The sequence below is a fragment of the Oryza glaberrima genome, chromosome 9 (genome assembly GCF_000147395.1).
Source record: "Oryza glaberrima chromosome 9, OglaRS2, whole genome shotgun sequence".
Lineage (NCBI taxonomy): Eukaryota > Viridiplantae > Streptophyta > Magnoliopsida > Poales > Poaceae > Oryza > Oryza glaberrima.
Genome location: NC_068334.1, coordinates 15,245,458 through 15,271,657, shown reverse-complemented (window position 1 = coordinate 15,271,657; position 26,200 = coordinate 15,245,458). Strand labels below are relative to the sequence as shown.

Here is a 26,200-nt window from a genome sequence, read left to right as displayed (position 1 = left end):
GGTGGAAAGGCTTTGCTTGGTTAATCCTTTCAATATCTCTTTTTGGATTAACAGCCTTATACGGTTGCACCTATTAAACTTATAGAAGATTTTATATTTTAGATGAAAATTTAAATGCCAGAAGCCCGTTTATTTTGGGACCGAGATGGAGGAATATATTATAAGTAAAATGCAAAACTGTCAGATTTTGCTAAATCACTACAACATGGGCTTAAACAACAAAATTAATGACAAGCATAAATTACTACTTCCTCCGTCCCATTATAAGTGCAGCCATAAGTTTCCGTACCAACGTTTGACTGTCCATCTTATTTAAAAAATTTATGAAAAAATTTTAAAAGTTTAGTCACGCATAAAATACTATTCATATTTTATCATTTAATAACAGTAAAAATACCAATCATAAAAATATTTCAAATAAGACGGATGGTCAAAGTTGGGCACTGAAACCTACGACTGCGTTTATTGTGGGCGCTAATTAGGGGGCAGATGGAGTATCCTACTTTGATTCGTCTTATGTTTCACCAAATACAAAATTAAAATCAATTAGGAGGTCCATCTGAATGCATGGTTTTTATAGATATCAAACTAGCTCATGGACTTTCAAATTTAAATATCTATGTTGTAGATGAACTCACGGGCCATAAACTAAAGCGCACCAACTGGTGCGCCTATTTTCTAGTCAATCCTAATTTTGGGCAAAGTGGGGTGTGCATGCGTGCCGGTCTCCACTGCGGGGTGGAACCGGTTTTCATTAATAGGCAATTTTGCAAAAAAAAAAACTACACATATTTGTATGAAATATCTCATATGTCCTTGGACCGGTTAACACCCGTTGCGTTTCTTCCGGAAAAGCCCTCCTATTTCACAGAAATACAATACGAAAAAGAGAAAATTCCACTTCTAGGGATAGCGTTGTAAACATAAAAAAGGAAGGGACTGTTTCGAAAAAACAACCACATCTACCCCAAACCCTAGCCCATGAGGCCGCCACTCCACCTGCGCCCGCGCTCAGCGCGGGACTCCCCCGCTGCCATCCGCCCTCCACCTACCGCCGCCAATGTCGTCCGTCCTCCCCCCACTCTCCGTTGCACATCCTTGTGTCACCACCGCTCCACCTCCATACCCTCACGCTGTCGGAAAGGGTAAAGTGTAGGGGCAAGGATGGCGGCGCACAAATCCACCGCCCCCCGTCCTCGGGAGAGACAGAGGCGCGCGGATCCGGCAGCCTCTGTCTTCTGAAGCAACCAGGTGCGAGTGGGAAGGACCGTGGCGTGCGGATCCAGCCACTCTAGCGCGCTCCACATGCCACCTCAGCGCCGCCCCCGCCACGATGACAGCGCCATCCACTTTGGCGCTTCAAAAAGGACCATTTCTGGGATAAGTTTTTTCAGTGGTTTGTTTGCGAAATAAGTTTTTTAAAAGGACCAAATTATAAAAATTCCAGGGTAGATGTACAGGTAGTAGTGCTTGGCTCCAAGCACCAAATCGTAAGACGCGCATACCAGGAGGTAGAACGCGACCACGAGCTCAGGAATGTAAATCCTGCAAGGGTGAAAAATCAGATAGACATGTAGTTTCAGGCATGAATTTTCAGTTTTTCACTGCTCTGCTATCAGAGGATAACTGGTATGATCGTAAGTAATGTTTTTACCTCTCGACGCAGTCTGTTGGCTTCAATGGTTCAAGAAGAGGGACTTCAAGCTTGTCCTTTACATGATCACCAACCTTCTCAGTAACCACCCACTGATTGACATTCATGGTCTCGAGCAAGCCTGTTAGAGCTGCACGCATTCGGTGCATGGCCATGACATTCTCAAATAGAATCCAAAAAGGCATCAGATGGAGAGACCTGGTATATATTAGATAAAATCTGTAATCTTGGAAAATTGATGGGCAGATTGAGAGACATTCTCTGCAGGAAGAATTCATTCTTACCCAGGATTTCTGATGGCGTTCATGATGGTAATGGCAGTGGGAATGCAGACCATCCCCCAGACAGGAATGCTGACTTCAGGGACCATGACAGACAGCGGAATCACAACACGGTAGAACAGGAAGGTCAGGATGGGAGCGACGACCCTCCTTACGAAGAAAAAGCTGTAGAGTAGATGAAGTTTTTTCCATACAGATACGCCCTGAATCACATATAATCGGGTAAAGAAACTTATTGCATGACAATCCTGTAACATGTTCCATTCTGTCATATTGAAGAAGGCTTGCCTTGTTTTTGGCAATTTCCGTTGCATTTTTCTGAAGAGGTTGGCAGTACCACAAGTCCATCTATGCTGCCGATGTCGGTAGGCTTTGAAGGTACTTGGGAGTTCACTCTTAACCTGCTCAAGATTCATTATTAAAACAGGGTAAAATATTCATATATGCTTATTAAAGGATCAACATATACAATCCTCACAAATACATACCCTTATATCACCAACATACAGGAATTGCCATCCCTTGAGGCTTGCCCGTACAGGCGTACAGCCAAGTCCATGTCTTCCACAGTTGTGTGATCCTTCCAACCTCCTGCTTCGTTAATAGTAGCTGATACCCGCCACACAGCAGCAGTACCTGTAGGCAGATCAGTGATGTTAGGACCAGGCATGATTAGTTCACGTAAGTAGTTCTGATATTGGATCTTACCGTTGAACCCAAAGAATGAATGCATAGATGAGCCTGATTCCTGCTCTACTTTGAAATGATAGTCCAGTGACATCTTCTGTATCCTTGTCATAAGGCAAACATCATAGTTCACTGCAAAATTGCCCAGCAAAGGCCAGGGCAGAACAGCCTGTAATCAGAATGAACAAAGATTCTCACTTAAAATAACCAAATAACACCACATTACCCATTGAAAACTTGAACAAATTGCATCAGAGAATTAACAGTTATATCCAAATTATGGGTTTTCTGGGACCCGACAAAATTTACTTTTTAATAACTTAAAACGGTGCAACATTGGATGTGCCCATTTTTCCGATAAACTTCCTTCCATTTTCATTTAGTGCTATAAGGCTATAAGCTCTTCATAGTTCAGTCTATTTGATGAACATGATCTGAGAGTTTAGTAGACAAGCAATACATATAACAGTTGAGTGACCAATTCAACAGAAACATAAATCGGACTATCAGACCAACAACTGAAGCACCGCTATTTAATTTGATTACCCTCACAAGGTTGGAATGAAACAATGAAAATACTTGCTTACCAAACTCCCAACGTGTCTGAACCAGACCAATCTTAGGGTTATGCACAAGAAATGGTATTATTTTTAGAAGGAAATCAGATTCAGGTTGGAAATCTGCATCGAAAATGGCAACAAAATCGCACTGTTGGGTATAGATATGTTCCATGCCCTTCTTCAAGGCTCCTGCTTTGTATCCCTTCCTGTTATCTCTGATTTCATACTTTATGTTAATTTCTTTTCTCGCCCAATCAATGCACTCAAGCTCCACTAGATCCTGCATTTGACCAAAATCTAAGTAAAGAAACCAAAATCATATTTTAAGCTCTAACTCTAAATAGAAAATAATGATGGATTGTGAAAATATCTTCTGTGAAACATGAATTAACTGCATGCTCTCCAGGAAACTGATGCATCACAGTAACACACAGCCACCAATTCACATGTTTCCAGTTCATTTTTCATCACTACACTATACTGTCCTATCTACAGCAATGCATCTCTATCTCTAACAATTTGTTGCTGCTATCTTGGCAGGAAGCCGTACTGCGAGACCGGAACTTCGAACGCCATCATCTTCTCCCCTCGAGCAAACCCGTTGCGGTCGTAGGACGAGATCTCGGTGATGTCCAGCTCCTTGCACGCCCTGATGAGCTCCTCCCCGATCCTCCCAGCTGCCTCCTGTCGCAACAAAGCCAGCTCAAGATATTACTATTACTTACAAATGAGCAGTGTCTGTTTAATTACTAGGTGAAATTCGGGGAGGAACGAAGTGGCCGGCGTACCACGGCGCCGCAGGGAGGGTCACCGCAGATGGCCTTCTGCAGGGTGCTGCCATAGAAGAGGATCTTCTTGTTGTGGTCGTCGACGAGCATGGGAGCTGCCTGTTGGAGCAGAACACGGATAGCCTCGGCTTCGTCGCCGTGCCATTGAACTGCAGCGCCGGCGGCGGCAAGAACCATGTGAGTTGTGAGCAGAAGAGCGACTGGTGGTTAATTTGTGATTTGTGCAGTTGAGCTGGGGTGGATGGAATTGAACCGTACCTTCTTCTGCAGCCGGCGGTTCCTGACCTTGGGGTTCTCCTTCCTCGCGCCGTGCCTCGCCGTGGCCTCGATCCTCGGGTACGCGCGCCGGCGAGCTACTCCGCCGCCGCCTGCGGAATCCAGCGGAAAGAAAAGGAACACGCCAGGTGCGAAGCGCGGCGGGAACGCGAAGCCACGCCCAGAGCCTGGCGAGCTGGGAGGGCGGCAGCACGGCGGGCGCGGCGAGAATGGCAGCCCGGTTGCCGCGTGGAGCGATGCCGTGGGGAGACCTGGCTAGCTGCTTGGGGTGGGCAATCTGTCGAGCAGGTGGGGCGCGGAATCCCGGGGGGAGCTCTACAGTACCCGAGATTAGGATTTATGAATGATATTTGTCCTCATTTCTGGGGCCCCACCTGTCACCTGAAAGGTAATCTTTATATACGATTTCAGGGGTGGAAATGAGGCGTTTGATTGGGCCACGAGGCTCACTGATTATTTAGGGTTAGTTCATATGAAAATCAGCCACGTGTCCCTGTGCAATCTCAGATAGTCAGATCAGTAACTTCTTAAGCTGGCCTGTCTTCTCCTACCTGATTGGTCCACATGGACTTACAAAATGTTGACACGTGGAACAAAGATAAGATGCAGCCTGCAGCTAGCCTGCTAGCTACGCTCTGCTTTCATGGTTACAATCCTCTAGATACTTCCAAGCTCGTATAAGTATAGTCAATAAATTAAATTAAGAACACCTAGATCCTTTGGATGATCTCAAAAATATTAACCCTAGAATAAACATTACACAGCGAAAAACGATACAGCACAAAATTTAGGAAAAACAACTCAAGTCTAGAGTCTAGATGCTTTTGAGCTAAGGGTACAAGCGGCTACCCACAAAAACCCACTTATAGGCTAAACTAACCTGTGAACTCGCTTATTTTGACCTATAAGTGGATTCGCGGGGAACCCGCTTGCACCCCAATTTTAAGCGGGTCTTTGAAACTGGAGCTCAAAAAATAAATAGAGAAAACAATGGAAAATTAAAATGTAAAAAAAAACAGATCTCTAAAATTGAAGCTCCAAAAAAAAAGATAACACAACTGAAAATCAAAATATGTAAAAAAAAGGGAGCTAAAAAATAGAGAAACAAACCAAAATCCAAAATGTAAAATTTAACAGCGAAGCCTCCTCTACTGTGTTCCTTAAAAAAATCACAATGTAAAAGAAAAAGAAAGCACCCATGGATATCAGTTGCACGGTATAGCTCTGACGATTTCAGATGCTAGATGTGGTCGATTGACTATGATAATAATTGAAAATCCAACAGCTCGCAAACAAAATTTTCCAATTTATGAAAACTACACGTAATTTCTTACTGAACATGCATTTTTAAATAACAAGTAGGTAACATAATAAGGCATATATTACTATTGTATTTCCACTCTCAACCTTTGATAATTAAATTAATTATGTAAAGACTTGCAAAATTAATCTGATCATGTCACAGGCTATAAATTTTGAAGCACGCCAACTGGCGTGCTGATGATTTTTCTAGTACAAGGCTTAAGCAAGGGAAATCGTAAAATGCCCCCTCAGTAAACGCCAGGTCAGGTTTATTCTTTCCGTATCCATCTTGTGCTCTCTCTCACCTCGATTAATTTCAAACCCCCATCAAAAACTACTCACGTAGTACAAGTGCAACTACAAGCCAACCCGCTTGCGCTTTGCCCACCATTTCCACACCCGCCCAAAGCTGCGCGCCCTAGCAACGCATGGAGGGGCAGTGGGGGCGGTGGCTCGCCGCAGCAGCCGCCTCCTCCTCCATTATATATTAGTAGTATATATGAATTTAATGTGAACATACCAAATAATTAATCAATGAAAATAATTTAATACTAATACGCAGCATGGTCAAACCGGTACATATACATAAAAATAGTCATTTGCATACTGGTATTATCAGTGATGTCTTTGTGACCAAAACTTGTGACCTTGATGATCAATGGGGACCAAGCAGTATGTGACCTTTATTATTAATCCAAACAGATGAATTACTGATCCTCACATTATGCACCAACTTGTGACCTTGATGAATCAGCATGTGGACTAGTGCATGCACGTGTGCTGCACCCTTGCCGTATGCGTGTACCGATCAATGTATGTTGTGGACAGACTTGCCGTATGCGTATACCATGCATGTACATGCCCTAGCAATACTAGGAAGCCGTAGAAAAAATAGAATGGAAATAAAGGATGGGATTTGTGCCTTACCACGGCGGGCACTCAGACGGAGCTATAACCTCCAAAATCCAAACCCTAGACAATCCGATCTGCAACAAAACCAACCAAATCTAAGACAAATTGTTGCCAAATTGAAGAAGAGAAGGGGGAAACGGATTTATCTCATACCTCGTTGGCCGTCGCAGTGCCGCCGCCGGTGAATCGACAGCGCCGCCGCCGCTGCAGGAGTGAGGCTGGGACGAGTGAAAATGAGACTGGAGAGGGGATCTGTAGTTGAGGCGCTGGTCGAGGAGGAGAGGATGGGCGCCAGCCAAGGAAGAGAGGCGCCGGCGTTGGAGGAAGTGAAGATGGTGAGGAAGGGCTGGCGGTGGCGGAGGAAGCGAGGCGACGGACTCTCACGGAGGCTGGGAATGAAGAGAAGGATTTGGTTTTTTTTTATGTTTTTTAGAATGGTATGTGGGACCCTGAACTGAACCGGTGGGTCGTTGATTTTAGAGTAAATTGCATATTGTGCCACCTTTCTTTACCCTCTGTTCGGGAGTGAGGGTTGAGAACCCTCACTTCCCGGTACACAAAACGAAGCAGCGTTTTAATGCGTGATTAATTAAGTTTTAGATATTTTTTTTTCCAAAAATGGATTGATATGATTTTTTAAGCAACTTTCGTATAGAAACTTTTTGCAGAAAATGCACCGTTTAACAGTTTATAAAGCGTGTGCGCAGAAAATGAGGAGGAGGAGTTGGGAACTTGTACTACCGAACGGAGCCTTACTATTGTTTCAACTTGAACTAGGGTAGAGTAACCTTTCCACTTTGGACCATCTATATTTACATGTTTCATTTTGGGCTCTTCAACCTTCAACTCCATCGGTTTTCTATCCGCTCTCCCTGAATTGCACGCCACACTCATCCTCAAGCTCTGCTGATGCCACACTATCTCAAGTCCCGCTGTTTGCCATACTCTACCTCGAGCTAGAGCTTGACCTCCCAACTAGGAGGTCGATCTCCTTTCCAAGCGGGTGGAGGTGACTCCGACGGAGCTTCGGCACGAATATAGCGCTGGTGATCACTTGTAGGCCTGCTTGTGGTGATACTTCTAGCCTTTTGCAGTCAAGATTGAGAGAAGAAATAGAGACAAGAGAGAGGGAGTTAGATGTGGAAGAAGAGGCCCAAAATGAAACAAACATGTAAATTTAGGTGGTCCAAAGTGAAAAGATTGTTCTATCCCTGGTCCAAATTGACACGATGGTAAAGAAAGGTGGCTCAAAGTGCAATTTGCTCTTGATTTTATTAGCTAAGACCACGGTGCATTGTGGGGAATTGAAATTTGTGATGCGTGGCTTCATTCACTTTTTTTTTGTCTATGTGGAGCACATGGCCACACGAAAAAAAGTGGATGCATTGCTAATGCACTTATGAGTGAGAGGGGCATGGGCAAGATGGACATTTCGCGTTCCATTGCCACCTTGGTTGGTGGTGTGGCAGCCGGGGCCCTGAAATTGGGTGTAAAATGGCAGATTAGAGCTGATTTGTGGGGACCTAGGGGCAAATTATCTAAGTTATTTGGGAAGATGGCATTTAGGAATGCTACATCGAAGTGAATGCAAATAGTCCAAAATCTCGGTTAAGTTAGGCGATTAGCATCAGACATTCAGAATTTCGGACTGAAACCTTTATAAACCAAAGCTGCAAAGTTCCTACACTGGATTTATAGTTAACAAAGTTTATAGTCAATAAAATGCCAAAGTGAGGAGCCTAGTGGTATTTGAGTTTTTCTATTAGTGAATACACCACTTCCATTCCTTTTTCTTTGAAGTTTTTAAATCTAATATACAACTTTGACCATTGTTATCATATTAAAATTTAGTAATAAAATTACAATGTCATAATTAATATAAACCAATGAGTTGTGGACAGACTTGCCGTATGCGTATACCATGCATGTACATGCCCTAGCAATACTAGGAAGCCGTAGAAAAAATAGAATGGAAATAAAGGATGGGATTTGTGCCTTACCACGGCGGGCACTCAGACGGAGCTATAACCTCCAAAATCCAAACCCTAGACAATCCGATCTGCAACAAAACCAACCAAATCTAAGACAAATTGTTGCCAAATTGAAGAAGAGAAGGGGGAAACGGATTTATCTCATACCTCGTTGGCCGTCGCAGTGCCGCCGCCGGTGAATCGACAGCGCCGCCGCCGCTGCAGGAGTGAGGCTGGGACGAGTGAAAATGAGACTGGAGAGGGGATCTGTAGTTGAGGCGCTGGTCGAGGAGGAGAGGATGGGCGCCAGCCAAGGAAGAGAGGCGCCGGCGTTGGAGGAAGTGAAGATGGTGAGGAAGGGCTGGCGGTGGCGGAGGAAGCGAGGCGACGGACTCTCACGGAGGCTGGGAATGAAGAGAAGGATTTGGTTTTTTTTTATGTTTTTTAGAATGGTATGTGGGACCCTGAACTGAACCGGTGGGTCGTTGATTTTAGAGTAAATTGCATATTGTGCCACCTTTCTTTACCCTCTGTTCGGGAGTGAGGGTTGAGAACCCTCACTTCCCGGTACACAAAACGAAGCAGCGTTTTAATGCGTGATTAATTAAGTTTTAGATATTTTTTTTTCCAAAAATGGATTGATATGATTTTTTAAGCAACTTTCGTATAGAAACTTTTTGCAGAAAATGCACCGTTTAACAGTTTATAAAGCGTGTGCGCAGAAAATGAGGAGGAGGAGTTGGGAACTTGTACTACCGAACGGAGCCTTACTATTGTTTCAACTTGAACTAGGGTAGAGTAACCTTTCCACTTTGGACCATCTATATTTACATGTTTCATTTTGGGCTCTTCAACCTTCAACTCCATCGGTTTTCTATCCGCTCTCCCTGAATTGCACGCCACACTCATCCTCAAGCTCTGCTGATGCCACACTATCTCAAGTCCCGCTGTTTGCCATACTCTACCTCGAGCTAGAGCTTGACCTCCCAACTAGGAGGTCGATCTCCTTTCCAAGCGGGTGGAGGTGACTCCGACGGAGCTTCGGCACGAATATAGCGCTGGTGATCACTTGTAGGCCTGCTTGTGGTGATACTTCTAGCCTTTTGCAGTCAAGATTGAGAGAAGAAATAGAGACAAGAGAGAGGGAGTTAGATGTGGAAGAAGAGGCCCAAAATGAAACAAACATGTAAATTTAGGTGGTCCAAAGTGAAAAGATTGTTCTATCCCTGGTCCAAATTGACACGATGGTAAAGAAAGGTGGCTCAAAGTGCAATTTGCTCTTGATTTTATTAGCTAAGACCACGGTGCATTGTGGGGAATTGAAATTTGTGATGCGTGGCTTCATTCACTTTTTTTTTGTCTATGTGGAGCACATGGCCACACGAAAAAAAGTGGATGCATTGCTAATGCACTTATGAGTGAGAGGGGCATGGGCAAGATGGACATTTCGCGTTCCATTGCCACCTTGGTTGGTGGTGTGGCAGCCGGGGCCCTGAAATTGGGTGTAAAATGGCAGATTAGAGCTGATTTGTGGGGACCTAGGGGCAAATTATCTAAGTTATTTGGGAAGATGGCATTTAGGAATGCTACATCGAAGTGAATGCAAATAGTCCAAAATCTCGGTTAAGTTAGGCGATTAGCATCAGACATTCAGAATTTCGGACTGAAACCTTTATAAACCAAAGCTGCAAAGTTCCTACACTGGATTTATAGTTAACAAAGTTTATAGTCAATAAAATGCCAAAGTGAGGAGCCTAGTGGTATTTGAGTTTTTCTATTAGTGAATACACCACTTCCATTCCTTTTTCTTTGAAGTTTTTAAATCTAATATACAACTTTGACCATTGTTATCATATTAAAATTTAGTAATAAAATTACAATGTCATAATTAATATAAACCAATGACATAATCCTCATGGACACCGCCGTAGGGCCAATCGCCCCACCCTTGACATCGCTGAAGCTCGATTCACACCACCGAAGTCGATATGGTGCCGTGGGAGGGGAATGGGATGGGAGGGGGCAAAGGGAGGTGGCTCCAATAGAGATAGAGGGGAAAGGTGTCGCCGGTGAAGGGAGAAAACGGCGGGTCTGAGAGGAGAGGAGAGGTGTCGCTATCGGAGAAGAGAGGAGAGACGATATTATCGTGGACAGAGATGGAGACGCATTGCACAGTAGGGGAGAGAGAGAGAGAGCACGCGATCGATCGATCCCGCACCCTGTAATCCTGTATGCGTGGGAGGGAGAGAAAAAGAAAGGGAAAAGGTAACACGTCTCCCTCAACCGTAAAACCCAGTAGCTGAGGGAAGCGATTCAATGAGAGCAAGCTATGGAGAGGCAACATAGACTTTTTTCCCAGGTTAAAACCAAACCTGGGCCCTGAGTAATGCTACAATCCTATACAGGCCCATATTTGAAATCAGTAAATTCTTATATTGGGCCGCTACCGACAGAAGCGGTCCCTACCAATCTTTCGCGTTTCTTCCCACAATAGGCGCGCACCTTTTCCCTTTTCAAAATTTCTCCCCCCGAAAATTTCCATTTCGCGCTCCCTCGCCTCGTTCCCCTTCCACTTCCACTCCCAGATGCCGGCGAACCCCAAGCTCGCGGCGAAGCCCTCGCCGTCGCCGCCGACCGCCGCCGCAGCCGCCTCCCGGCCGAAAGCCACAGCCAAACCTCCCCTCGGTGCCGGATACCGCGACAACGACGACGACGACGACGATTTCCAGAGCCCTCCCCGTGCCAGCAGCCGCGCCGCCCGCGCGTTGAAGCCCTCCGGTAATGGCGCGGCCTCGCGCCGCCCCAGCAAGAGGTTGAAGCCGTCGTCCTCGTGTTGCTCCGGGAAGGAGAACCGTCCAGCCGCCGCCGGTAGTGGCAGGGCTCCCGCTGGGAGGGCCGCCTCGAAGGGCGCGGGGGTTGGCGAAACCCTAGGTGTCGTCTCGAGGGTTAGCAGCGGCGTTCCAGGCGGGGACAAAGCGAGGGGCGGAGGAATTTGCGGCCTATTGAGGTGCGGATCTGATGACTTTAGTTCAGTTTCTAATGGGAAGAAAGGATTGGATAGATATTGGCGTCGCGATGGAGGTTTGCATTCTCGCCCCAATCCGATGGATTCCACGGTTTCGATGCCGGATGCCACATGTGATTTGGAAAATGGGGGTTCTCAAGTGGCGCAAATGCTCAGCTCCAATGACCGTATCTCAGTTCAGTTGGAGGGGAACGCTAAGGTGGAGTTGGGAAAGTCTGAATCTGACCCTACGACTATGCGGAAGGAACGGAATGGCTCTGGGGCTTGTGAAAGTGATCATCCTGCAAGATTGATCGAGCCGAGGCTTCTGACATTGGTTACAAATTGTGATTTTGGAGGTGCAGACTCCATGGATTCAAAAGAGCTTGGTTCAGCGATTCATCCCTCTGTTTCCAAAGATAGGAATGTGGAGAACGAATCTGGGGGGGCATCTGTATGTACATTTGCACTTCATAACAGGAATTGCCACTCGAGTTGTGTTGAATCCGAACTTGAGATGTTGAATGCGAAGTATGATTTGGGTCCTCGTGATTGCAAGGAAAGCCAAGAGGGTCCGGGACTTTGTAGCTTGATTTCTGAAGAGAGGACAGTTGCGGCAGAAGGTGATGCAACTTTCACATTCGAGGAAAGGGGGAACACATCAAGTGGACTTGAGGCTTGTAAGGGGAGTCACTGCTTGGATCCAGTTGAACCAAAGCTTATGGACTCATGTGCAACACATGCACTTGAAGGTGATGGTTGTGATGATTTTGAGATCGGAACACAACTTAATGAGCTCATAAACTTGTGCATGGAGGATTACACGGAGGGTCCTTTGAGCAACAAGGTGGCTTGCCTTGAAGGGAATGGAATGGATTGTGGGAGTTTTAATTCATCTTGTGAAGTGCAATGCCCTTTGTGTGGATCAAATATTTCTGACTTAAGTGAAGAGCTCCGGCTGGTGCATACTAACAGTTGCCTTGATGGAGATAAACCTGCTAAGGTGATTCTTCTATGTATTTGGAAAATTAAAAATTGTTGTGATCTAGTGTAATGACCGTGATAATTATTGCTGCTGAATTGTTACCTTGTTAGAAAGCTCAAAGACAATCATATGGTAACCTTAGGCACAATTTTGCTTCTTGAAATTTCCCGGTTGGCCTTCAGTTATTCCTCTGCATGAGGATCATGTTAGTATGTTTATTCACTGGGTTCTAATCATTGTTGTGACGATTTTTGTGTGTCCATCATTAAGTTCTTATCTGGGACAATAGATGAATACATCTTACTACATAGTATATACTAATAGTATTCATTGTGAATATTTTGCATCAATAAGAATATATGATATTTTTGCGGGAATATAAGCAGTGGTGAACCTATGTAGTCCTACCCGGGGTCACAGGATCCCGGTTAGATGATTCAATCCTAGCTTAATTTATGCCGTGTTAACTAGTATATCACTCAATAATTAGATGATTAGTATGTATTGCCGTATTAGACCTCCATAATTTTTATTTTGGGTTTGCCACTGAATAAGAATATAAGATTGATGCTACCATACTATGGATACATTTCTAATTTCTATCCTTATAAAGTTTAGTTGAGAATGGAGACAATAGCAATTATATAATTCTAATGTTATTTAATAGTTTCCTTTTCCTTACTATGGAATCAACAAATTATCATATTTTAAGTTTTTTGAATTATCTCTGTTCCAGGAACCGAATTCCGATAACCAAAATGAACCCTGCGGTGAAAGCAATGTTGAAAAGAGGCGTGTTATGGAATGGTTAAGGAATCTGGGGCTATCCAAGTATGAGGACATTTTTATCAAAGAAGAAGTTGACTGGGAAACCTTGCAATGGCTCACAGAAGAGGTAATTTCCTGTGGTTTTGTTGATATGGAGGTTTGTTTGTCAAGTATAGAGCTTAAGTTATGGGACCTACTTGTAAATTGGAGATTAACATTGACCATTTGCATAACTGCGTGGATTTCATGCTAGTTGATTTGTTCTAGTTAATGTGTCAAAAGATGCTCACGTTCCTTCAACATCTTAGTTTTTTTTGGCATAACTGGTTGGTGCATCGATCTACACAGCTTTTCTGGTTTCCAATGAAAAAACTAACTTGTTACTGCCTATGAATTGCAGGATCTTCTAGGTATGGGGATAACCTCTCTTGGTCCAAGAAAGAAAATTGCCCATGCTCTATGCGAGTTACGGAAGAAAAACGATGATGCCAATGATTTGGCTGCTGATATGTTAAATTTGGAGAATACCAAGAAGGCTAAAATTCCAATGAATGGAAACAAATTAATTACGGAGTACTTTCGGTGTCCATCATCTGATCAAAGACAAAAGAAAGCATGTAAAGTCAACACACCATCTAATTTGAATAGCCAGAAAAATTCCAATGCTAAGGCCACTGGTGGAAGGCGTACTGTTAAAGGAAAGGTTAAAGATACACCTATTTGGTGTTGTATCCCAGGGACCCCTTTTCGAGTGGTATGATTTGTTTTCAATAGGCTGAACCTTACATTATTCTTCGTATGCCATCAGGCTCCGTAACTGAATATATTGCTGCAGGATGCTTTTCGCTACTTGAGAGGAGATTGCTGCCACTGGTTTCTGACACACTTTCATGTAGACCGTAAGTCCAAGTTCTTTGTTATCAAAGAGTCAATACAAACTGAAGAACGAAAGAAATATATAAAGTGTTTCCTTGAGTTTCCATTAATGAAGACTTAGCCATTTTTTTTGTCTGACTTGCTATTGAATCATTTACTGCTACCTCCATCCCATAAAGACTTCATTTTTGGCTATTAACCTTGACAAAGACTTGTTGTCTAGGTTCATAGCCAGAAATGAGTCTTTTTGGGACAGAGGCAGTACATCAATTTGACATTCTAGCATACTACAAGAAGTGGCATCTCATTGTTTGTTCCCTCTATCTTTAGCTGTACTTATCTAGTGAAATAATTAGTTTCCACTTTTCTTTCTTCGTGCTAGGCAGGTTTGCCTGATGTTTTAATATCTAAAACAAATGACTTTCTGTTCACAGATTACCAAGGCTTGACAAAAAGCTTTTGTCATGGGAAAATATATTGTTCATCAGTTACAGCTAATCTTGTACATTATAAGATTGGTATCCCATGGGATCGATTACATGTATTGCCACTCAATGAAAAGATTACTATCGCAGGAGTTAATTTAACATGTTTTGATGCCAATCATTGTCCTGGAGCAGTTATTATTCTCTTTGAGCCATCTAATGGTAAAGTAAGTGTTGTTCTAAGTTGCTTCATCATCTATTCAGCATAACTACTTAACATGCCATGTTTCTTTACTTGCTCTTTTAGGCTGTTCTACACACTGGAGATTTCCGGTTTTCTTCTGAGATGGCAAACAATCGTGTTTTGCAGTCTTCTCCTATCCACACTCTAATACTTGACACAACCTACTGTAATCCACGAGTATGTTTATCGCCTAGCTGTATCAGAAGTGTTTCCCAAGTTTATAATTGACATGGTCAGGCTATCATGTGGCCTTTACATAATCCAAAAAAAAAATGTTTTGCAGTACGACTTCCCAACTCAAGAGATTGTAATACAGTTTGTTATCGAGGCTATCCAAGCTGAAGCTTTCAATCCAAAGACACTTTTTTTGATTGGCAGCTATACAATTGGTACTGTCTCTGTCTCATCTTTGATATTCTGCATATTGTAGTGGGTATATACATAAATCGTTCATGGATGCAGGTAAAGAAAGACTGTATATGGAGGTTGCTCGTTTGCTTCAGAAGAAAATATATGTTGGAGCTGCAAAGTTGCAAATATTAAAGCACTTGGGGCTTCCTCAGGAAATCATGCACTGGTTTACAGCCAATGAAGCTGAAAGTCACATACATGTTGTTCCTATGTGGACTCTGGCAAGCTTCAAGCGGATGAAGTATTTGTCCACTCAATATGCTGTAAGAAAAGTACTTGATCCTACCTTCGTTTGTAAGATAGGGGTTTTAGCTTGTTTGATATGTCCCTATTAATCTGATGAGTTAATTTAAGAAAATCATGGTCTTTAAAGTTGAAGTTGCTATTTCTACTCCACCTAAGGATAAGGAAACTAAGATCTGAGCATCAGAGCATATATTTGTAATCTGGCTCTTTAAAATTCTAGATTGATACAATACCTCTGTGTTCCTTTTCTAATGATTAGTCACATTCTTTTGGACTAACTAGCTAAAGCTGAGACCTTGTTCTAAACCTGAATATCCGTGCATTAGTCTTCATATGTTCTGTTTGCTTCTGAAGTTGCCATTTATTCTGATTTTCTGATGGCTATATTACTTACAGGATCGGTTTGACCTTATAGTTGCATTTTGTCCAACTGGTTGGTCATTTGGTAAAGGGAAGAAAAGGACACCAGGCAGAAAATGGCAACAAGGAGCAATAATCAGGTACCATCCTAGAAGATCTTAGTTGACACTTCTCACGCTATATGCCAGAAGGAAATAGAGAGACATTTAACATAGTTCTTTGCTGTTTGCGCATAAAAAGTGTAGTTGTCTTATTTATAATTCTGGGATTTGGTTCAGTACTCCTTTATTTAGTCGAAAACCCGTAGTTCTAACTGCCATGAGCTGAATTTTCACGCTAACTGCCTGTTAACATATCCATCCGTTTTAACATAAATACTAGTTAGGCAGAAAGATTTGTGTTTATAACAACTGTGACAGGTTGAGTATTTCCCTTTTGCCGATGTGCATTGAGTTATCGATCAGTTTTGAAGTTTCTCCATTTCTTTGTCTCTACAGATATGAAGTGCCCTACAGTGAACATAGCAGCTTCACAGAACTCCGGGAGTTTGTTAGGTTCATCTCACCAGAGCACATAATTCCTAGTGTAAACAATGATGGCCCTGATAGTGCAAATGCCATGCTGGCCCAATTGTTGAATGATTAGCAAATCCTACATTCCATTTCCAGTCTGGTTGCTATCAATACACATTGCTTCAAAATCACGTCAAGAAGAGTTGGACATCGACATACAGGTTAATGATCAGGAATTAGCTGAGGGGAAATCTGTAACATCTCCGGGTCTCAGTTTTCCTTTGATGATGCCAAAGTCGTCATGCAGGATGCCAGGATACAGGTCGTACTTCGTTTTCAGATAAGTAAAAATTCTGGATGACAGATTGGTTGCAAGGCTATTGCTTCCTGGAAAAGCTGGAGAAACTCTGGTCTTTGGACATCGTTGTGAAATTTTCAGGAGAAGGGTTCATGCTTATTTTCATCAGTAGAGTTCTCAAGTTTCAACACGGGGCTGGTGTTCCTTAACAAGCGCAAGCCTTATTTTTTTCTAAGTATTCTCATGGGCTTTAGCCTTCCGCTTAGCTGTAGCAAGTGGCGAGTAGCAACCCTTTTCTGTCTGCGCATAATTTCTCAAGAATTCTCAATCCACATTTGTACAGCAATGACTTCTGAAACTTGATTTTATTTTTCTTCCAAAGAAACACTTGCGGATAAATAGTCCCATCGGTTTGTCTGTAGCCGTAACGTTTATTAGCGACAACAAATTATGTGCGAAAAACTTTTATATACAACCTCCTTTTAATAGATGACGCCGTTGATTTTTAATTATTTGTTTTATTCTAAAATTTATTTAATTATAATTTATTTTTTTGTGAGTTGTTTTATCATTCAAAGTACTTTAAACATGAATTATATCTTATATATTTGCATAAAATTTTTGAATGAAACGAATGCTCAAACATATGTTTTAAAGTTAACGGTATCATCTATTAAAAGACGGAGGGTGTAAGTGTTTTTAACGACTTAAAAGTCAAATATAAAAAATAATCAACAACAAAAAAACATTAAAAACAACTCTAACAATCTAGATTTAAAACTTAGGCCCCCTTTGATTCAAAGGAAATTCATAGGAATTTTAGAGGATTTTATTCCTATAGGAATTTTTCCTAGAAAGCCCTTTGAATCAAAGGAATGAACACTATGGAATCCTATAAAATTCCTATGGAATGCCTCTTCCCATATAAGTTTTGGAGGAATTTTGAACCTCATGGAAGAAATCCGAAGAAATCCTTTGAGTCTCGTCGAAACATGAATTCGGCAATAATAAAAGGGGTAGCGCACGAGACCTAAAAGTGGATGGATGCAGAGACAAAGGATTTAGACAGGTTCAGACCCTCTCGATGAGAGGTAATACCCTACTCCTGTTTGGGGATTTTAATCCGCCGGGTGTATTATAGATCTGACGAGATCTAGTTGTCTCATGCCCCTTAGAGGGTCTCCTGCCCACCTTATATAGGATGGGGGGCAGGATTACAAGATAGAAACCTTAACCAATACGGTATCGGTTTCCTAAATCTATTTTACAATATTATCAAATCAGGACTTTAGGTCGCTCCATAATATAAAAGGAAACTTAATACCCAAGTCATGATCTGTTACATATTCCACAGATATAAGCTATCCCCTATGACTAGTCGATAACCATGCCGTGTGGGTATGGGGTACCCATAATCTCCACAGTAGCCCCTGAGACCTTCACAGTCGGAAAGATAATCTTCTCTCGAACTAGATTACTCCAAAGCCAAGTGTTTCAATCATCTTCGCCATGATCTCCCGAGTACTTTTACCAAATATGAAGACTGTGGAGGGCTGAAAAATAAAGTCAGGTGCATCGAATAGATGCACCTAATAGGTGTAGCCCCCGACTATGTGGTTAGCTGAACAAACTAAGCATATAGTCAAGGAATAAATAATCCAACCAACTGAGTGGTTTTTGACAATTATAGTCAACCAGGTGACTTGATACCAATATATAGCATATGCGGTATGAATCCCCGAATAATATGATCCAGGTGATATACCGACTGCTTTGGAGAATATGATGCGTGCAACCTAAAGTTGACAACATCTTTGAAAATTCACATAGCAAAATAGCTATAAAGAAGAGCTTGATGTTGTGAATAAAGAAAATTTCAAAGTATTGGGCATACACCATGCGCACACTGCTTTAACAGATGTGCTTAAGTCCCTAAAAGACACATGGTTTCACCACACCTGAAAATATATGGCATATGTGGTGTAACATCCGAGTAAATAAACTCATAAGGATTTATCAACTGTCTGGAAAATGACCAAAATATATAATCAGCCTAAGCCATAATATTGGTCAATAAAAATGCACGCTTACGTGGCAAAAAACAATGATATTGTATTCAATCAATCGCTTTATAAACCTAAACAGTGCCTTGACTATATATAAAAAAGTCAGTGAGGCAGCTATGAAAAACTTCACTGTTGGGCACCTTTTAAAATGCATTATACCAACTCCTAAAAAGTTGAGTAACTGCGGTATAAAAGGATTTTAAGGTATTGGGCACTTGATCACGCGCACTTTGGCCTACGCAAAAAGTGCCTAAGTCCCTAAAAGAACGTGACAGGCCACACCTGAAAATATGGGCTGCAGACATATTAGGCCTAGGCCAAAAAATATGCCTTCGACACCCTTTAAAGGATGACGCATGTAACATGCTCCCGAGTAATAAATCTTCCGGGTGATATAGACCAAGTGTAGCTCATATGAATAGCTTCTGGTCTGAGTGATTATCCCTTATGGGATACTCCAAAATAGATATAATAATTGAATCCCGACTGGCGCAAGTATTCGGTTGATAGCCCTTACGGGGAATAATAAATAGTCCAGTCTTTGAGCTTAGAAAAATAGACTCATGACTATGAATCCATATTGAATGTATCCGGAACAAATCCAAATTGGAGATATAATCCTCACGCTTGAGTTGATGAGCCCCTGAGCATATAGCTTGTCCTTCTGTCATAGTCAAAATTGTCCATTGGCAATAGCTGATGCAGTCGATATGAAAGCAAGTTGACTAACATGGAGATGATATCACCCATCAAAGCTGATGAAGATGTTGGTGGTGGTAAAGACAATGACACCAATCAAAGGTGATGAAGTCGCATAGCCGTGGAGGCGAAGAAACCAGTCGGCAGCAGACAAGTCAGCCAGCAGTGAAGATGAAGGCGTCCAACAACAGCGACAGAATCGTGCAGCCATGGTGGCGAAATAATCAGTCGGTGACAGACGAGCCAACAGTCGGTGACGATGAGAACAAGCCAATGATGAAGATGTAGACGCACATCAACGACGATGGCGAAATCCTCCAATCATGAAAATACAGGAAGCAGTCGACGACAACAAATGCAACCGGTGGTAATGACGATTGGCAGCAATAGAGATGATCAAATATGATGACGAAGTTGCCCATCAATAGCAGTGTAGCAGCCAATGATAACGATGAAGTCCTCTATTGGCAGTTGCATAGTAGGCCCACCGTGAAGATGAAATAACAAGTCGGTGATAACAAAAGCAACCGAAGGCGAAGACGTAGTCACCCCTTAGCAACGGTGGAGACGTCAGGGCCGATGAAGCAGAGGTGTTGGTGATGATGTCAGTTATAATAATCCATCAAACTGTTGAGAAGATATCAAAGCTCGAGTAATTTCCTTGATGCGAAGATTGATGCAACGCCCTTTGATTTGTAAAGATGGCAATAGAACTTGGTGCTATAGCTGTTGCAGATGCTTCACTTGGAGGAAAGTAGATGTTGTTGACCAACTCGTCGAATCTGAGTTGATTGGTTGATAACTCTAAACTCCCGGACATGTAGATTAAATCACAAACTTGAGAAATTTGGAGTAGATTGTGGCGGCATGAAGAAGCCAAAATTGTCGGTGTAATAATTGGAGTCGCTGAAATTAAATGTCGGTTCTGAAGCGAAGATGAAGATAATGACTCCCCGAGTTGACTCGTTGATTGATTGATTGCTTCATCTTGACATAAAGCTTGTCGAATTTTGAGAGTCTTTTATTTGTGTAGCCCTCGACTCTTTGGTTAGTTGAGAAACAACTGAACATAGAGTCGAGAACTGTAGCTTGTCGTCGAGTGGCCATCACTTGAGTGAAGATACATGTTGAAGATGTCCGAGTAGAAATCGGTGCCGAAGACAATCAAGATGAAGTAGCTCCACCATGGTAACAAAGTTGCATAGCCGTGATGAAGTGAACACGAGTCGGCGGCAACGGAAGCAAACTGGTAGCGAAGACGCGTAGTTGTGAAGATAAAAAATCAGTCGGCGGCGACTTAACCAGTCGGCGACAGAAGACGATGACGTCCATCAATAGTGGTAGCGGTATAAACCAGACGTAGAGGCGAGTGCACTAGTCAGCTGCAGACGAGATGACCGACGGTGAAGACGATAAGGCCAATCAACACTAGCAAAATCATGCAGCCATGGAAGTGAAGAAACCAGTCGGCAGCAGATGTAGACAGCTTGTGTTGAAGATGATGACGCCTATTAGCGATGGCGGCGACGTGGCCAGCCGTGAAGACGATAGCACCAATTGGCGTCATACGAAGCGGCCGGTCGGTGAAGATGTAGACGTCCAACAACGGCGGCATAATAGGCCAGTCGTGCAGCGGAGACACCAGTCGGCGGCGGACAAGGCGGCCGGTTGGTGAAGGTGTAGACGCCCAACAACAGCGGCATAGTAGGCCAGCCGTGCAAGCAGAGACACCAGTTGGCGGCGGTGAAGGCAAGCCGGTCGGTGAAGACGTAGATGCCCAACAACGGCGGTGTGACCACCTGACCGTATAAGCGAGGACACCAGTCGGCGGTGGACAAGGCGGCTGGTTGGTGAAGGTGTAGACGCCCAACAACAACGGTGCAACCGTATAGGCGAGGACACCAGTCGGCGGCGATGACAGCAAGCCGATGGTGATGTTCTGACTGATCCATTCCTGGAGCGTAAGAGATAAGCTTATAGCCATGAATCCCTTTTATGCATATCTGGATCTGGATCCTGCAGAATAAACATATAGGATGAGTAGTATCTGATGTAAATACAGTACTTAGAAAAATTCAAGTATTTTAAAATATTTATAAATATGTATTTCTACTCTTGTCAATTTTGATTTCCCCGAGCAGATGACTCCGTACGTTTAAACACTCTGTCCGACTAGTTATAGCCCTCAAGCATCGGGAGTCGGCCTAGGCACTTCCCAAACATGCATATGAGTGACATGAGTTCGTCATTTATGGAATAAAGTTTCACGAATCAGAATTTACTACTCGGGTACTTTTGCAATTGTTAAGAGTAGAAAATAAATTATCTTTTCTCTATGCTTTTGATTTCTTCCGAGTAATACTTAGCACCTTGCGTCACTCGGTCCATCCAACGAGCCTCCGCGTGCTAGGAATCGGTCCAAAGGCAACTATCCATTGGCAAACCAAACGGAAAGCATAGTAAGATGGAACTCCATGACTCGATAGGCACTTTTGTACTCAGATTATGTCGCAGGCAATCAAGATAAATATTTTATAAATTTTTTTTAAAAAATATGATATAACATCTGTAGCCCCCGACTCACTAGTCAACGGTGAACCAGTTGACATAGTGAGGCAGAGGAAAAAGAAAATATCATATAAAGAAAATTAATGATGACTTAGCTTTCTGGTCTTTCCCTTGGTGACAGCCGAGGTGGCCTGTCACACCCTGAAGTTTCCCCCCCTTTTTCTTGCTTTAAAAATTGGTTAAATAAATTGCCCGAAGAAATTATCTTAATTAACCTAGAGCTAAATCCCTAATTAATAAATGCATTTAATAATCGAATTCAGCGTGGTGGAATTTTTCTTGAGTTCCCCATGCTCCAATGCAGTAACAAGATTTTTAGTGGAATTTTCAGAGCCTTGGAAATAATTTTAACCAATTAAAATTGAGCAAGTGCAATATTTTTAATCCCAGGAAAATCCTTTTTCTCGTTTTCTTTTCTTTTCCCTCCTTTTTCTTTGTTGGGCCGTCGGCCCATCCCTCTCCCGCGGCCCCTCCTCCTTGTGGGCCGGCCCAAGCCACCCCTCCCTCCTCTCTCGGGATGCCGACAGGTGGGCCCCACCTGTCGGTCGTCTCCCACCTCCGGCCGTTGGAGCCGAAGCTCCAACCGCTGCCGCCGAAACCGCCGCGCCGCCGCCTCCTCCGCTCCTCCCGCGCCCACGCCGCGCCGCTCCCGCGTCCTCCCCACGTCGTCGCCCTCTCCCCCGCATCTCCCAGCCCGCATGCGCGCTCGCAAGGGGCGGGATTCGAATTTGAATCCCCCCATTCTCTCTCTCTACTCCCACGTCGCCGGCCAAATCGGCCACCTCCCCGGCCACGTCCGGCCCCCTCTCTCCCTATTTAAGCTCCGCCGCCACCCCCTCTCTCTTTTTCCCCATTTTGCCGGTCTCTCCCGAGCTCTCCATCGCTCCCGCACCGTGCATCCACCCGCCGCCGCCTTTCCCGCCACTCCGGCCACGCGTCGCCGCCGCTAGAGTCGCCGCCGCGCCAAACCGCCGCCACCGTTAGCTTCGCCGCCACAAGAGCTTTCCCGGCCGCTGCCTCGCGTCGCCGGAATCCCACCGGAGCGCCTCTCCCCTCGCGAGCCGGTGAGTTTTTCCCTCCCCTCCATCTCCGGCCGGCAATTCAAGCCGTCGTGGTCGTCGTCTCCTCTCCTAACGCCTCTCCACCTTCTCCTAGGGTGTCGCTGCCGCCCGTCCGTGCCTCCGCATCGCCGGTCATCGCCGCCGTCTTCATCCTTCGCGCCGGCCGCCGTGCTCACGGTGAGGAGCTCCTCTCCTCCTTCCTTCCCTCTGTGCCGCACGCGCTGTCGCTCCCTGCGCTCGCCATCGCCTTCGGCCGCCGCTGCCGGCCTGTGCGCCGTCCGCCGCCGCCTCCCGCGCCGTCGCTTGCCGTTGCCGGCGCTCGCGCGCCGCCGCCGGTCACCGCCGGTGACCGCGCGTGTCGCCACCGGCCGCCATGGCCGCCGGTCGGCTTTGAAGCCGAGCCGAGCCATGCCTAGCCGCCTCCCCCGCGTCGTCCGATCGCCTTTGAGGCCAATCCGGACCGTCGGTCCCGTGGACCGGCGGTGGACCACCCGTGTGGTCCCGGTCCACGGTAGACCGGCCACCTTGTGTCGCTGCCAGTGGGGCCCACTTGCCCGAGCCCCCTCTCCCTCCCCTTGTGCACTGACAAGTGGGGCCCACCTGTCGGCGCAGCCGCCCCCCTTTGGATGACGTCAGCCCTGGGTATTATTGCACAATAAATTGATTAAGGACTTTTCTTTATTAATAAAAACATAGTTTATCTTCTAAAATTCATAAGTAATTCATCCGAGCTCCGTTTAAGTCCATTCAAGTCTCAGTAAATTCATAAAAATGCAAAGAATCCATTAAAAATGGTTTTGTTTCCTGTTTTAGTAGTCTTATAGCATGTTTTGCTTGTGTGCTTTGTTTGTTGCGTAGATTTCGACCGTTTCGTCGATCCGCGGTTTCTCGAAGACGTTGCTGTGGTCTTATCAGTGCAAGAGCAAGGCAAGTCATGCATTACAATTGATCATATTGTACCCAATTTAAAAATGTCCCGTATTTCTATTAAATGTCGCATTCTTTTACAATGTCATGTGGGATGGGTCCTATTACTCAGCCATATATTGTTTACCATATGCCATTGATAACTGGGGTATCAAAATGATTAGATGTTGGTTTAGGAAATGCTTAGCCATGCTTAGCTCAACTAGTACACAAAAAAGGATCACATTATTACATAGACTTTGTCTATTAGCATAGTTTTGGATTGGTGCCACCGCAGTGGTGTTAGTTAATTAAAATACACTGAACGGTGGGCTGTGGATGCATGGTTTTGCTGGTCGCACCCATGGCAGTTAAGGACCGGTTCACGGGAAACCCTGGGAGATTTACCGTGCTTACCACAAGCGGGAGTGGGTAACTGCTTGATCTGAAGTATAGCTCGACCCTTTCCTAGGCACCGGTGGCGAGGATGGGCATGATGGAGTTGGGTCGGCCGGGGTGTCCGGTTGTCCAGCTGCCGGATTCACCGCGGCGCAAGAGGGGACCGCCCACTGCCTTTTGAGGAGTGGGGGTGAAATCTTAGCGTGGTGTGGATGGTTAGGGGAGGGTTATGTGGAGGGTCTTGTTACGATTTCCCCCTTTGCAGTATCATGGTGATACTTCAGGGCATGGCGACATGTGTGGAATCGTGTCTTGTGGATACAGTTGTACACCTCTGGCCAGAGTAAAACTATTCGAATAGCCGTGCCCGCGGTTATGGGCGATCAATTAGATTCACCGTGATTAGTCTCACCCTAGTTTAGCTTAATGAACTGGTGTAGTTCAGGTGGTTGGTTGGGCCTGTTGCAACGTGGTGTAGCGTTGGACAGTGATTGGTTAATATTGATTAATTACTACTGCTGTTTTACTGCTTTCAACTACTGGTTTTAAATGCTAGCTTTGTGCAAAAGAACCCATAGCCTCCTTTGGTTATATCCTGCATCATACCTCCTCTTCCGGTATGACTTGCTGAGTACAGTGAGTAGTACTCAGTCTTACTCTCTTTTCCCCCACACCAGAGCTGAAGGTCTTTCTAGTTGGAGCTGTCTTGTTGAAGTTGGTTTCGTCGCTGCCGTCAAGGATTGCCTGTGGAGTGGAGTCGCCCCGCTGCTGAAGTCAAGCTTCCCGGTTTAGCTCGCTTTTATCCTTTCCGCTGCATTTGTAATCTTTATATTTTTGTAAGACGTGGATCTGTATGTCAACAATTGTCGTTTGTGTACCCTGGCTGGTCCTGGACAGGGATTTAATACACATTCAGCTTAGAAATTCTGGTTCGTGAATTTCTGGGCGTGACATGGCCGATGTGGGAACAAAGTCGTCCATCAATGGCAATAAAAACACCAGCCATAGAAGCAGCTTGAGGCGACTGACGTTGAAAGTGAAGATGCCCATCAATGGCGGTATAATAGGCCAGCCGTCTAGGCAGAAACACCAGTCGGCGGCAACGAAGGCGAGCCGGCGGTGAAAATGCAGACGCCCATCAACGGTGGCATAATAGGCCAGCCGTGCATGCGGAAACACCAGTCGACGGCGGCGAAGGCGGGCCGGCGGTGAAGTCATAGACGCCCAACAACAACGGCATAATAGGCCAGCCGTACAGGCGAAAACACCAGTCGGCGGCGGCGAAGGCCAGCCGGTCGGTGAAGATGTGGACGCCCATGAACGGTGGTGTGACCAACCAACTGTATAGGCGAGGACACCAGTAGGCGGCGACGGAGGCAGGCCGGCGGTGAAGTCGTAGACGCGCAACAGCGGTGGCATAATAGGCCAGCCGTGCAGGCGGAAACACCAATCGATGGCGGCGAAGGCCAGCCGGTCGGTGAAGATGTGGACGCCCATGAACGGTGGTATGACCAACCAACCGTATAGGCGAGGACACCAGTCGGCGGCGACGGAGGCAGGCCGGCGGTGAAGTCGTAGACGCCCAACAGCGGCGGCATAATAGGCCAGCCGTGCAGGCGGAAACACCAGTCGGCGGCGGCAAAGGCTAGCTGGTCAGTGATGGAGTACATGCGATGATATATGCAAAGACAAGAAATTGCACATCAACCTGTGGTTGGATATTTGTAAAAAGAAAATAATTTATATAATAACTAATAGATCCAAACACATGGTTTGATTTGTGCTTGATGAAGAGGCTTGCATGACCAACAACGGTGGTGTGACCATCTAACCGTGAAAGTGAGGAAAACCAGTCGGCGGCGACGAGGCTGCCGGTCGGTGAAGATCAAGACGACCGTCAGCAGCGGCATACCAGGCCAGCCGTGACGACGAAGGCACCAGT

General features: G+C 44.8%; 1 protein-coding gene and 2 pseudogenes across 1 annotated transcript; 1 reads left to right on the top strand and 2 right to left on the bottom strand.

Moving 5' to 3' along the window:
- Window positions 1-629: 629 nt before the first annotated feature.
- LOC127785451 (probable glucomannan 4-beta-mannosyltransferase 4) lies at window positions 630-3,468 on the bottom strand (annotated as a pseudogene).
- Window positions 3,469-4,812, bottom strand: LOC127783787 (uncharacterized; annotated as a pseudogene).
- Window positions 4,813-10,966: 6,154 nt separating this feature from the next.
- LOC127783985 (uncharacterized) lies at window positions 10,967-17,049 on the top strand. Its single transcript, XM_052311152.1, has 10 exons — window positions 10,967-12,437; window positions 13,156-13,314; window positions 13,588-13,941; window positions 14,023-14,086; window positions 14,498-14,715; window positions 14,796-14,909; window positions 15,016-15,121; window positions 15,195-15,406; window positions 15,786-15,889; window positions 16,247-17,049. The coding sequence occupies exons 1-10, from the start codon at window positions 11,016-11,018 to the stop codon at window positions 16,392-16,394; spliced, it is 2,901 nt and encodes a 966-aa protein (XP_052167112.1). The 5' UTR covers window positions 10,967-11,015; the 3' UTR covers window positions 16,395-17,049.
- The last annotated feature ends 9,151 nt before the right edge of the window (window positions 17,050-26,200 follow it).

What these genes read in the sequence shown, in the direction of transcription:
- LOC127783985 (XM_052311152.1), top strand. Translation starts at nt 11,016, where the DNA reads ATGCCGGCGAACCCCAAGCTCGCGGCGAAGCCCTCGCCGTCGCCGCCG. An exon ending in TGCAATGGCTCACAGAAGAG is followed by an intron (nt 13,315 to 13,587) that starts GTAATTTCCTGT and finishes TATGAATTGCAG; the next exon opens with GATCTTCTAGGTATGGGGAT. An exon ending in CAGGGACCCCTTTTCGAGTG is followed by an intron (nt 13,942 to 14,022) that starts GTATGATTTGTT and finishes ATATTGCTGCAG; the next exon opens with GATGCTTTTCGCTACTTGAG.